Source organism: Anguilla rostrata, chromosome 13 (genome assembly GCF_018555375.3).
Source record: "Anguilla rostrata isolate EN2019 chromosome 13, ASM1855537v3, whole genome shotgun sequence".
Taxonomy (NCBI): domain Eukaryota; kingdom Metazoa; phylum Chordata; class Actinopteri; order Anguilliformes; family Anguillidae; genus Anguilla; species Anguilla rostrata.
The window spans coordinates 17,617,229-17,630,999 of NC_057945.1; the positions used below are offsets into that span (position 1 = coordinate 17,617,229).

A 13,771-nucleotide genomic window follows, 5' to 3' on the forward strand; every position below is an offset into this window, starting at 1 on the left:
TTTAATAATTTTTTTTTAATTCCTCAAAGAATTCTGCATTCAAAAGTTTCAGATAAATAGATTGTACTTTAACAAATACAAATGTGAATATGCCTTCGTTGAAGGAAACATTACGTATTTTCAATAAAATATAACCTGTGATATATTATCACACACCTACTTGAAAACACGAAGACACTCCTAACAGAGTGTTTTGTTTACACTGATTTAAAGTCTTTATAAACAACCTGCAGAATAAGGCAGATCAAAGACTGACATTTACCAACCAATATGGGGAACAGTTATACTTCAGTGTAACATACACTAAACTGTGACATTATATTATAATTCACATCACAATAGCAAATAAACTGACATGTCAGTTTCATCTTTATGAATGACTTAACATTCCCCACCATGCATATAGATCATGCAACAATCATTATTTACTTCACTGAAGGATTTTAAAGGACTCACTACACAATCTGAGTAAACCCTGTTCACAGAAGACATTTCATCTAAACATTTCATGTTGAACATATTGAGAATACGTAGAACCAAATATTGGTAAATTTACAAAATCCTTTGTAGGAAAAATATGTAACCGACTTCAAGAAAAATACATATTCTCAGAATGTCATAGATAAGAAAAGGAAACACATTATATCAGTTGGCAACAGCTCCGGTTATTTGAGTTCTTTTTCCACTAAGAGCATATATTTAACCTCCTGCACATGCAGAAGAGGAAGATAAACACATCCTACACACTGAGAATTACTGTCCAGGCCCATATTAGACAAGCCTCTTCAATTCTGTTAGTCTGAGTGTCCAGTGAGCATCTGCAGGACTCTACCAGGGCCTCCAGAGGGCGCCTTTGACTGGAGTCTCCTCTTTGCTGGTGGTCTGTCTGGCTGGAGAGTTCAGCTGAGGCAACACACTCTGACTCTTGGTCATATCAGAGGAAGATGGCAGGTTCTGGAAATGGTTCAGGAGTCTTCTCTGGGATTGCGGCATCACTTCCTCCCTGGACAGGAAATGCTTGATCTCTTGGACACACCTGGAGTACCCCTGACTGACAGGTGAGGAGGAGCTGCTCACTGGCTGCTTCTGCTGCCGTGCGAGGAAGAAAACTGCCATCTCCAGGATGTCTGCTTTCTCCAGCTTGGAGTCTGGCTGCTGCTGCAGGAATGCTGGTCCAAGGAGAGACCTGAGCTGCTCAATGCTGCTGTTGATACGATCTCTGCGCATCTTCTCCACCATCGGCTTTCTCGGCTGCACGAACAAAACAGGATATCTGTTAGTAATCTGGATCTGGAATATAACATGACTAAAGCTAATGCAAAATGATACAAGTATTTCTTCAAAGATCAAGTTCTCAATTTACCTTGTTGGTCAGAATCAGGTGCTCCTTAGAGTAGGCCAGTGCTGCAGGTACTGTAGGTGCCATGGCTGTGTGTCTGTGCTGTAGAGGTCTCTGTGTAGAGTGAGTGTGATCTGTGCTGGCTTCACCTCTCTTATTTATAGTCCCAAATCTCCATACCAATGTGTGGGTCTTGGTCTTGTTGGAGTTTCCCACAGTATGCAGCCAATAGGAGAGCTTGTGGGGACAATGAGGCATGCGTGGCTGTCACATGCTGAATTAAGTGCTTATTGCTGGGGGACAATGGCTTTGTCTCAGGGGAACAGGTGGAGGGGTGGGGGTGAGGGAGAGAGAGTCACAGAGAGCTGAGAGAATCTGGGAATATGGTGACCCTTGAGAGAGCAGATCTGCTGCCTGATGTTAGGATCAATGATACTGACAGAGCACACGCTCATCATCCCCATGTACACGTGTGGGACTGACACACATCTCCAGCATCACGCTTTACTCTGCTCCATAATCCAACATGACATCTGCATTCTTTACTGCAGACTTCTCTCACACATATTTACACTGTCAGTCACATTTTACAGCTTTCAAATGCAGTTTTAAATTGCAGAGGTTAAATCCATGTGCTGCAGACTTTACATATGTGCAGCTGTTCAACCATGAATATGTTATTGAGTTTATATGTATATATGGGAATCATTTTGCATTGTATTTGATTTCTGTCTAGAACGGGTTATAGTATTCATTTAATTCAGTATTCAACTGACGTCCTCTGCGTAAGCGGATGTACGTACTCATCCACGTGCCAGTGGCATCATATTAAAGTGCGAAACAACAATAAAGAAGCCACAACAACAGGCAAAATGGATTCTCGTGGATGCAGTACACACAAAACACACTTCTTCTTTTAATTTCCGGCAGACTAGGCACAGGTAGTGCATTGCTGCCTCCCGCCATTTAAAAACAACAATGCATTTGGTCTTTGCAAACGGAAATGATGTACATGTTTATTTGCATATTGAGCAGGGAAGTGAGATCCAATCACAAGTGGTCACTCGAGATGCATGTGGAGACGCATTCTGATGCCAGGTGTGAACTGACATCCGTCTCGACTGAATCTAGACACAATCTGGATATATCTGGATACCAAGTACAGATCTGAACAGGGCCTCAGTGGTGTGAGACCAGATGTCACAGATGTGTTCCCAGTCTTGTGGCTGGTGGTCAGTGTGAGTAGAGAGCTGATCTGTGTTTCCCACACTGAGTCCTGTGTGCTGGGATCAATGCACAACAAAAGCTGCTCCATGCACTGAATGGGCCATTAGTGATGGCTATTGGCTCTGTGCTGTAGGACAGACACAGCCTGAAGTCACAGACCATCTGGAGGGAAGGATTACCAGTGACTGAAAGTGACACTGACCAGGGGCTATTTTCTTTTTCATGTAATACATACATAAATTTGGTCTTTAGTATAATTTTATATTCTTAATCCTATTAATTCATAAATAAATATTTATCTTGTTTTTAAATTAAGTAAAACTTAATTAACTGAACTCCTGCCTCTCCAAAAATAAGTTTTACATTTGTGACAATGCTCATTTTTGCAGTGAAACATATATCATTGTTATAAATGTGTCTTCCCTTTTACAAAAAATCTTGCATACATAATTCCAGTGGTGCCCTTTCATAATTTAAAATACATTTACTGCAATTTTACAACAGTGAAGTGTATATATTCCTCAGTACCCCATGTGGAGGCCCAGGTGTCCAGCGGCTGCTGGGATTGAGAATGTTAATGACAGTAGAACTGGGACTCTGCTCTCCAGAGCTTTCCCACACTTTGTCCATTAAGTGTGCCTTGTTAAATGCTAATTCATCTGTCCACAAGCAGCCTTCAACAAGACCCTGGGGGTAAATACTACAAGTTAAATAATTCTCAATTAGGCGCCAGGTAAACATGACACTCAGAGACAAGGAGGTCTTAGCCGTAGGCAAATTTTTTTGACATTAGACCTCCTGGAAATGAAAGTTAGAAACAACTGTAAATGGCATATGATGGTCTTAGAAGGAGTGCCATGCTTTCAAAACATGAAAGTCAGCACATTTAAGTGATTCTGGTACAACATAAAATATTTCTGCCATAATTTCAGACATCACTCTGGAACAGGTACATGCTAGAATAGGAATGAAGCTTATTAAATGTTAAGGGCCTGATTTACTAAGACCTTTAGCATGTGAAAAACCTTTCAGCACATACAAGACTGAAGATGTTACTAATGACTGCTCATGGTATTTTTTATTTTATTTTTTGCACCAATTGATGGTTGTGTTATTAGTTGTGTATGTGCTAACAGGTTTCCATATGCTAAAGGTCTTAGTTGTAAAATAAATTTTCATTTGGCCATTAGGAATGTTTTTTTTCCAATTCTTACAGGCTATCATTACTTTCTATTTTTACTACCTTTCCATAAACATTGAACATGTGCAGTCATGAGAATCAGACTAAATAATGTTCTGAGGTGAGGCTGCACACACTCCCCCCTCAGTCCTGTTCTCGAGTACCAATTGCCTTATCAACTGTTCCAGAGCACAGGTACCTTTACAGAGAGAGGATAATATGTACTATTTGAACCATAAATGAAGGTGTATCAAATTATGAAAGACAGATATACTAGCGATTATTCATTGATGGCAAACACAATGCAATAAAATTAAGTTATTAGATGAAGCTGAAGTTTGTATATGTAAAGTGATTTCATTGACCTTTGTAAAAAGAAATATTCTAACTATGCATACCCATTCTCCCATCCTGGTTTGTTGATTTGGAATTAGACAAGTTAGACAAAAACGGATGATTTTTACCATTTATTTTTGGTTTGTAAACATTACTGCAAAAAAATATTGCATAGAAATGGATAAGTAATTCTGAACAATAAACGTGCTTCCATAGAAAGCAAAATAACATATTCTTAGTGAAATTTAAAGTGATACATCATCACTACCATTGCTTGAAGACATCTTCAAGACAGGAAGATACTCCTAACAGAGTATTCAATACATGAGAATTGAAGACCTTTATAAAAGACCAGCAGATACTAACAGCTTCCACAGGTTAAAATATCTCGAACATCAGTGGGAATACTGACAATTCTGTGTACTATACATTAATTTGTGATGTTATACTAAAATTCAAATTATCATAAAAAATTGACATGAAATCAGTTTGGTCTTTGTAATGTGACATATAGTATCTTTCTTCCACAAAGCATATACAGTATATGCTACAAGATAACAATTCCATAATTCCTTCATAGAAGGTTATTTTTTAAAATTGAAGTGAACATAAACAATAAAATCACCCAAAATATCCTGCAAAAAGGCATACTCAATATGAGAAAACGATCGCCATGAATTTTTCAAAACACTGCTGAATTTGAAATTGTTACGATCAGAAGTAACAAATATTGAGCAACAAGTCCTTTCTAAATGAACTTCAGTTGACTTCAAGCAAAAGAAATTAAATCCATAGAAATGTGTGTTTTGTGTGTTTGCGTGTGTGTGCGTGTTTGTGTAAGGTGTTGCATAACACTACTTGTAAGTCTTGGACTTTCTCATTGAGAGTATATCTTTAAACTCCTGCACATGCAGAAGAGGAAGATAAACACTTCCTACACACTGAGAATTATTGTCCAGGCCCATCTTAGCCTCTTCAATTCTGTTAGTCTGAGTGTCCAGTGAAAGTCTGCAGGACTCTACCAGGGCCTCCAGAGGGCGCCTTTGACTGAAGTCTCCTCTTTGCTGGTGGTCTGTCTGGCTGGAGAGTTCAGCTGAGGCAACAAACTCTGACTCTTGGTCATATCAGAGGAAGGCGGCAGGTTCTGGAAATGGTTCAGAAGTCTTCTCTGGGATTGTGACATCACTTCCTCCCTGGACAGGAAATGCTTGATCTCTTGGGCACACTTGGAGTACCCCTGACTGACAGGGGAAGAGCAGGAGGAGCTGCTCACAGGCTGTCGTTTGAGGAAGAAAACTGCCATCTCCAGGATGTCTGCTTTCTCCAGCTTGGAGTCTGGCTGCTGCTGCAGGAATGCTGGTCCAAGGAGAGACTTGAGCTGCTCAATGCTGCTGTTGATACGATCTCTGCGCATCTTCTCCACCATTGGTTTTCTCAGCTGCACAAACAAAACAGGAAATCTGTTAATAATCTGGATCTGGAATACAACATGACTGAAGATAGTGGAAAATGACATAAACAATTCTGCAGAGATCAAGTTCTCAATTTACCTTGTTGGTCAGAATCAGGTGCTCCTTAGAGTAGGTCATTGCTGCAGGTACTGTAGGTGCCATGGCTGTGTGTCTGTGCTGTAGAGGTCTCTGTGTAGAGTGAGTCTGACCTGTGCTGGCTTCACCTCTCTTATTTATAGTCCCAAATCTCCATACCAATGTGTGGGTCTTGGTCTTGTTGGACTTTCCCACAGTGTGTAGCCAATGGGAGAGCTTGTGAGGACAATGAGGCGTGCGTGGCTGTCACATGCTGAATGAAGTGCTTATTGCTGGGGGACAATGACTGTGTCTCCGGGGAACAGGTGGAGGGGTGGGGGTGAGGGAGAAAGTCACAGAGAGCTGAGAGAATCTGGGAATATGGTGACCCTTGAGAGAGCAGATCTGCTGCCTGATGTTGGGATCAATGATACTGACAGAGCACACACTCATCATCCTCTTGTACACGTGTGGGACTGACACACATCTTCAGCATCACGCTTTACTCTGTTCCATGACATCTGCATTCTTCACTGTAGACTTCTCTCACACATATTTATACTGTCAGTCACATTTTACAGCTTTCAACTGAACAATGCTGCATGTCTCTCAGCCCTCAATATTTCATTGACTATTCATATATTTGCAAGACACCATCATCATCACAGATCACTGTGTAATGAGGCTAGTTGTCCACAAATTTCTTTGAGAGATCCTAGGGAGATTTTTATTTATTGTTTTATGTTTTTGTTATACAGCTTGTCGCACACAAGGTGATTTTCCAAACATATTCATAACAAGTCTATTCACATTTCATTGTTTAATCAACATGCAATGTAAATTTAAAGCTTGAAGTTCCTGCACTACATTGAATTACTGAGGTGCAAACACCTTTCGTGGAATACAATTACTAGAAGTGTTTTTAACAAAATAGGTATACAAATATCTTAGGAAGTATAATCAAATTTCCCACCAACCAGCCACTTTTAATGATTATTTAAAGCACAGACCAGGCAAAGGGACTCACAGGCTAATCTCATCTTCATGTCAGACTAATGTTACATCAACCCATATTCATACAGCATTTCACAGAAGAAGGGCTGTTTGTGGATCAGTTTTGCTCTTAGCTTTATAATGAATAAGCTTAATATGTGTTTACAGGGAAAGCTGCTCCTAGGTCAGAACTCCTACAGTACTCTGAGCTCTTTTTTAATATTGGACCAGATGTCACAGATGTGTTCTCCGTCTTGTGGCTGGTGGTCAGTGTGAGTAGAGAGCTGATCTGTGTTTCCCACACTGAGTCCTGTGTGCTGGGATCAATGCACAACAAAAGCTGCTCCATGCACTGAATGGGCCATTAGTGATGGCTATTGGCTCTGTGCTGTAGGACAGACACAGCCTGACGTCACAGACCATCTGGAAGGAAGGATTATCAGTGCCTGAAAGTGACACAGATCCAGGGGATATTTGCACTCATTTTATATTTCATACTAAATGGATTTTAGTCAGTATTACCAGCATACAGAACAAATACTATTGTGTACAATAATAATAATAATAATAATAATTATTATTATTATTAATTATTATTGTGCAAACTTTGCTGCACTCATAGAGAAAGCTGTATATTGCATAAATGATTTAATATTTTTCTTGTTTAAATAATAAAAAATATGTATATTGTACCCTTTATTTACATGTGAGGTCACTCAGAGAATAAGCATTTAATTGCCAGCTGCTAATATTCTGTTTTGTACTGGACATTATGACCAATAAACTTTGATATCTGAAAATGAAGATTTTAAATAAAAATGCAAATGCCATCAGTTGATTGTCAATGCTTTCTACCTGGCCTGAAGAAATCAGATGCCGTTTGTCAGTGTAGATTTAACTATTTCAATGTATATTTTCTTTCGTCATTAGAAAGGTTTTCTTATTATTTTCCATGAGTGTTTTCAAACCAAACACTTACATATATTTCTTAGCGAACATGCCCATTGTCCTGCCTTTTTTATGTTTTATTAAATATGTATGTTGGTCACAGTGCAGGCTGGCATTGCAGTGGGTAGCGATGGTTGCCAAGAAGGACCTTGGTTCGAATCCCGGCCTGGGCCTTTCTGTGTGGAGTTTTCATGTTCTCTCCGTGTCCGTGTGGGTTTCCTCCAGGTACTCCGGTTTCCTCCTGCAGTCCAAAGACATGCCGGTTAGGCTAACTGAAGACCCATTGGTATGAGTGTATGAGTGAATGGTGTGTGTGCCTGTGATGGACTGGCGACCTGTCCAGGGTGTATTCCTGCCTCTTGCTCAATGCACGCTGGGATAGGCTCTAGCACCCCCTGCAACCCTGACCAGGATAAGCAGGTTAGGTAATGGATGGATGGATGAAGGGATGGTATCTGTGCAATCATGCTGTCACTGTGTAGGATGATAAGGACAATGAAGAAAGAGGATTGGGATGCAGAACGTTTATTGATATTTAAGACAATTAACAATGATAAAACATAACCACAAATTTACAAAACTTTAAATGAATTCTCACAAACATAATCAATAAAAACAATCCTAAAAGAAAGGCTTTCTAAAATAAAAGTTCTATTTAAAAAGGTATTCCATAGCATTTAAAAAATAACAGTTTCCTTTTCATAAAGGAATACACAGTTGTACCTTAATGATCAATACTGCCCTCTGGCAGTACATTTCATTTAGTACATGTTCAAGTAAACTTTCTCAGAACAGAATACAGCACAAAAGCTCTGCTTTCATGCGCATTGACTAGTCTTAAGAAATGAAAGGTCAGAATATCTGCAGCATTTTCAAGACATCTGTCTTTACAAAAGACCATTGGCCTTATGCTTTCATGTATATTCTATACAAACATTGACACATTTTTGCTTGAAAGCAAAAGGCATAATAAAATAATAATTAGCACACTAAAAAACAAGCATACAGAATACAATGTGAGGCCCTGACTGTTTCAGGAGGTCAAACATTGTTTAATCTATTCCTAGCTATGTTCCATTCCTGAGTATGCAGCATAGACCAAACTTTGTTTTGTTTGGCCTGTAGAGTCTATGGAGGGTCTGCTCCATGTATCTTCTGACCCTTGACCTTTGACCAATCCTTGGTCATAAGGTCACTTTTGGAAGCACAGCGGTGCCACATCTTCAGACGGAGCGTGAGACAGACGCAGTGCTTGGCGGGAGCACCTGGAATAGCCGTTGTGAAACAGGACGGCTTTCCTAATTGTGAAGAGGGACAGAGCCTTTTCCCAAACGTCCATAGATGGGACACCGTTCTGGCACTGAACTGCCACGGTGGTCTTCAGTCGATCCAAACTGCTGCTGCACTGCCTCTCCAGGCTCAGGAGCTTACATCTGCCGGGCGAGGGGAGAGAGAAGTGAGCGCCCTCTACTAGATACCACAGACTGTGCAAGCACTAGCAGATAATTGTACACTTATATATCATCAGGATTAATGCATAGAATTAATGCAGAGAGAATAATTTCTGTTTGTTTCATTTAATCTCCATTTACCTGGTGCGCTGGTCCTTCATGGTGTCTTGTAGAAAGATGTCTCGGCAGTTTTTGGCTTGGTGGTTTTCCTGGCAAGTCTCCTTCTGGTTTGGTCTGCACTACCAGCCGGTATTTATGCTCAACTTAGTGGGTGTGTCAAGACTGGAGCAGGTTCTCAAACTCTGCAGCCAATCAGCGAGCTCAGAGGAAGGGACAATAACACAGACGTGCATTTATCATGTCAGAATCACTCAAAGGTGGGAGGGAGTTTGCAGAATGCCTGCTGTCAATCAGAAGAAATTTTGGCGAGTGGGAAAATATCTGAAAACTGAAGGGGTCCGTAACCTTCGCTCTGCTCATGGCCATAAACAGCGGTGGGAAAGTGCCGTGGAACATCTGTGAGCATTCTGTGTTTTACAGAGAGTCATCCAGAAGTAGGCCTTTCGATATTGATAATGTACACTATCTGAAAACCAGTATCTTTTTAGTCCTAGTAAAAGTCATATGTGCAGTTCTGTTCCTTTAAATCAATTACTATTGGTTACATACGTGATAAAACTGCTAATCAACTGTCAATCAACAGTTAACTGTAAAATATATATTTTAAGATATTTATAAAGTCATTTAATAATGCATGTCTCAGAAATATCAATGATGAACAAATTAACAAAAAAAAGCAACCCTTTAAGGCAAAATGTATTTATTTATTTTAAATTAAGCCTATTTTAAAAAATGTATTGTATTTATGTACTTTTTCAAATATGCAAGAACTTGAACAGGTTATTACATCATCCTGAATGCAGGTAGATTTGAATCACTATCTTTTGAGTTTGCTTCAATTTTGAGGGCGGAAGCATTAAAAAAAACTTAACCCTTTACATTTCATAATGAGCTCCTTCCTCATTTTTCTTTTTTATAAATGACACCGGCCAATCAGATGTAATCTACAAATAGTGACAGGACTAATAAATTGAGCTGTAACAGTATCAGCGAAAGATGATGGGACTTTCCCCCTAGGTCTGCCCAGACTTCAATGAACACTGTGAATCGTGACCCACGCAGAGGTTTGAGACGGCTCTCACTTTCAGTGAAGAAAGTGAAGAGCCTGAGTTTCCTCTGAGATTAGAGGGTCTGGTGTTTCTTTTGCAGATGGTTGGCTTGTGAGCCTGTGCTGGAGGGTGGTTCTCAGGACGGGTCCGTCTGAGTCGCCACGCTCCCTTTGTCTGGCCGTCTCCCGGCCCTGAATACACGAGTGTGGGAAACGTGCGTCCCCGCAGCCTTATTGGGTAGGGGGAGGGGTTGTGGGTGGTTTGGGGCGTGTGACTGGGACACCATCGGGAATCAGCCAGTCCGCCAGCTGTTTGGTCTTCAGCTAAAGTTTCCTTTGCAACTCAGGCCACCTGGCAGATGCAAGCAAACTGTGTTTTCTATGTCAAAGAAACTTGTGTTTTTGTCTTAGACAGTGGAAAATGTATTTTGATCTGTCACAAAGTGTTTAGGATGGGGAGAGTAATGATGTGTTTCAGTGTTACAAATAATGTTATGCCCACATGAGAACACTGTAGTGACAAAAATATACAATTCACATACAATAACCAAAAAGCCAATAGCAAGATTGTTAGATTTAACGAGAAAACTAATTGAATAAAAAAATTGAAGACTTCCTCACTGTCAATGTCATTGATCCCAACATCAGGCAGCAGATCTGCTCTCCCAGGGGTTACCACGTTCCCAGATTCTCTTAGCTCTCTGTGACTCTATCTCCCTCACCCCCACCCCTCCACCTGTTCCCCTGAGATACAGTCATTGTTCCCTAGCAATAAGCACTTCATTCAGCATGTGACAGCCACACATGCCTCATTGTCCCCACAAGCTCTCCCATTGGCTGCATACTGTGGGAAACTCCAACAAGAGCAAGACCCACACATTGGTATGGAGATCTGGGACTATAAATAAGAGAGGTGAAGCCAGCACAGATCAGACTCACTCTACACAGAGACTTCTACAGCACAGACACACAGCCATGGCACCTACAGTACCTGCAGCACTGACCTACTCTAAGGAGCACCTGATTCTGACCAACAAGGTAAATTGAGAACTTGATCTTTGAAGAAATACTTGTATCATTTTGCATTAGCTTTAGTCATGTTGTATTCCAGATCCAGATTATTAACAGATTTGCTGTTTTGTTTGTGCAGCTGAGAAAGCCGATGGTGGAGAAGATGCGCAGAGATTGTATCAACAGCAGCATTGAGCAGCTCAAGTCTCTCCTTGGACCAGCATTCCTGCAGCAGCAGCCAGACTCCAAGCTGGAGAAAGCAGACATCCTGGAGATGGCAGTTTTCTACCTCAAACGGCAGCAGAAGCAGCCAGTGAGCAGCTCCTCCTCACCTGTCAGTCAGGGGTACTCCAGGTGTGTCCAAGAGATCAAGCATTTCCTGTCCAGGGAGGAAGTGATGTCACAATCCCAGAGAAGACTCCTGAACCATTTCCAGAATCTGCCATCTTCCTCTGATATGACCAAGAGTCAGAGTTTGTTGCCTCAGCTGAACTCTCCAGCCAGACAGACCACCAGCAAAGAGGAGACTTCAGTCAAAGGCGCCCTCTGGAGACCGTGGTAGAGTCCTGCAGACTCTCACTGGACACTCAGACTAACAGAATTGAAGAGGCCTGTCTAATATGGGCCTGGACAGTGATTCTCAGTGTGTAGGAAGTGTTTATCTTCCTCTTCTGCATGTGCAGGAGGTTAATTATATGCTCTCAATGAGATAGAACCAGTGTTGGTGCTAACTGATAGATCGTATTCAGAATTATTTTCTTATTTAGGACATTTTGAGAAAGTATATTTTTTTATATAAGTCAGTTATATATTTTTCCTACTGAGGATTTTTAAAATTTAAAATTTATTACAAAAACATGTTTGCTTTGCTACAAAATCTTTACTTTGTTCCAAAACATGTTGCCATCACATTTTAAAAAAGAACATCTTCTATGAAGAATATTACTCAGATTGAGTATTCCTTTTCAGTGTGGATATTCTGCACTTAATTCACTGGATTATTTGAAATGAGGTGTATAGGTCAGTTAACAAAGAATGTAACCTTCTGTGAAGGAAAGATGGAATCTTGTAGCATACATATGCTCAGTGAATGAAAGATTTGTATAATTCTTAGAAAGTTAATATGGTAAGAGTTAGTTTGTGGTACTTACGAATAATGACATAAAAATTACATATCACTACATGCACTTAAGTATAATTCTTCTCATTATGGTTGAGAGCCATTACTGTGTTAATGGTTTCTGTATTGCTTGATCTTTAATACAGGCCTTTAATGAATGCACTGTTTGGTGTGTTCTCCTGCCTTCAAGTTGCCTTCAAGCAATAGCAGTGAAAAGTTTTAAGCATGAAGGAAGTGTTCATCTTCCTCTTCTGCATGTGCAGGAGTTTAAATATATGCTCTAAATGAGAAAGTGCAAGTCTTATCAGCAGTGTTACTCAACACATTTTCTCATATTGAGTATGCCTTTTTGTAGGATATTTTGGGTGGTTTTAATGTTTATGTTCATTTTAATTTAAAAAATGTAACCTTCTATGAAGGAATTATGGAATTGTTATCTTGTAGCATATATTGAAAAATGTCACATTATAAAGATCAAACTGATTTTATGTCATTTTGTTGTAATCATGTGAATTTTAGTATAACACCACAAATTTGTGTGTAGTACACTGAATTGTCATTATTCCCACTGATGTTTGAGATATTTTAACGTGTGGAAGCTGTTAGTATGTGCTGGTCTTTTATAATGGCCTTCAATGTTTATGTATTGAATACTCTGTTAGGAGTATCTTCCTGTCTTGAAGATGTCTTCAAGCAATGGTAGTGATGATGTATCACTTTATATTTCACTAAGAATATGTTATTTTGCTTTCTATGAAAGTGTGTTGATGTTTGAATTTGCTCAATATTACTTATCCATTTGTATGCAACATTTTCTTGATTGAAATGTTTAAGAACTGAAAATAAATGGTAAAACTCATCTGCTTCCTTTCATGTAGTCTAATTTCAAATCAGAGAACAAGAAAGATTATAAAAAAATGTTTAAAAAATATATTTATCGTTCAAATTGACCAGCTATAAGAAAACAATTAACAGAGGACTTTTAGTTAGAGATTTTTTAATTTTTTATTTTTTTACAAATAATGCTGTTTCTGGAGAGACATTGATATTTAAGCCATATTTATTCACCAGGGCTCATCTTCAAATGATTTTGCTCATATGCATTTAATCTTCATCCAGGTCAATGAAATTACTTACTTTAGCATGTACAAACTTAAGTAGTCAATACTTTAATGTTTTTATTACTTGTGGCTGCCATTAATGAGTATTCACTTATTATATATTGTATATTAATGTATAATTATATATAATATATAATGTATTATTTGTCTTTCATCATAAATCATGCTACGTATATATGGATATTTTTTTCACATATGTACATATATAATACATTGTGCTGTCTCTCTCAGTAAAGGCAGCTGAGCTCTGGAACAGTTCACCTGGACAGATAAGAGCAGCTGAAATTGATGCACCTGACATCCCTTTAAGAACACATTCGTCTTGCTTTGAATCAAGGTTTCTCTTGTTTT

The 13,771-nt window shown here is 39.4% G+C and overlaps 3 protein-coding genes across 3 annotated transcripts; 1 reads left to right on the forward strand and 2 right to left on the reverse strand.

Moving 5' to 3' along the window:
• On the reverse strand, nt 1–1,456 carry LOC135237722 (transcription factor HES-5-like). Its single transcript, XM_064305096.1, has 2 exons — nt 1,364–1,456; nt 1–1,251 (listed from the first exon to the last, which is right to left on the reverse strand). The coding sequence occupies exons 1-2, from the start codon at nt 1,424–1,426 to the stop codon at nt 829–831; spliced, it is 486 nt and encodes a 161-aa protein (XP_064161166.1). The 5' UTR covers nt 1,427–1,456; the 3' UTR covers nt 1–828.
• A 2,744-nt stretch (nt 1,457–4,200) lies between these two features.
• LOC135238402 (transcription factor HES-5-like) lies at nt 4,201–5,749 on the reverse strand. Its single transcript, XM_064306255.1, has 2 exons — nt 5,633–5,749; nt 4,201–5,520 (listed from the first exon to the last, which is right to left on the reverse strand). Exons 1-2 carry the CDS (start codon nt 5,693–5,695, stop codon nt 5,101–5,103), a joined length of 483 nt encoding a protein of 160 aa, XP_064162325.1. The 5' UTR covers nt 5,696–5,749; the 3' UTR covers nt 4,201–5,100.
• Nucleotides 5,750–11,092: 5,343 nt separating this feature from the next.
• LOC135238419 (transcription factor HES-5-like) lies at nt 11,093–13,141 on the forward strand. The gene is made up of 2 exons (XM_064306292.1): nt 11,093–11,206; nt 11,319–13,141. Exons 1-2 carry the CDS (start codon nt 11,144–11,146, stop codon nt 11,739–11,741), a joined length of 486 nt encoding a protein of 161 aa, XP_064162362.1. The 5' UTR covers nt 11,093–11,143; the 3' UTR covers nt 11,742–13,141.
• The last annotated feature ends 630 nt before the right edge of the window (nt 13,142–13,771 follow it).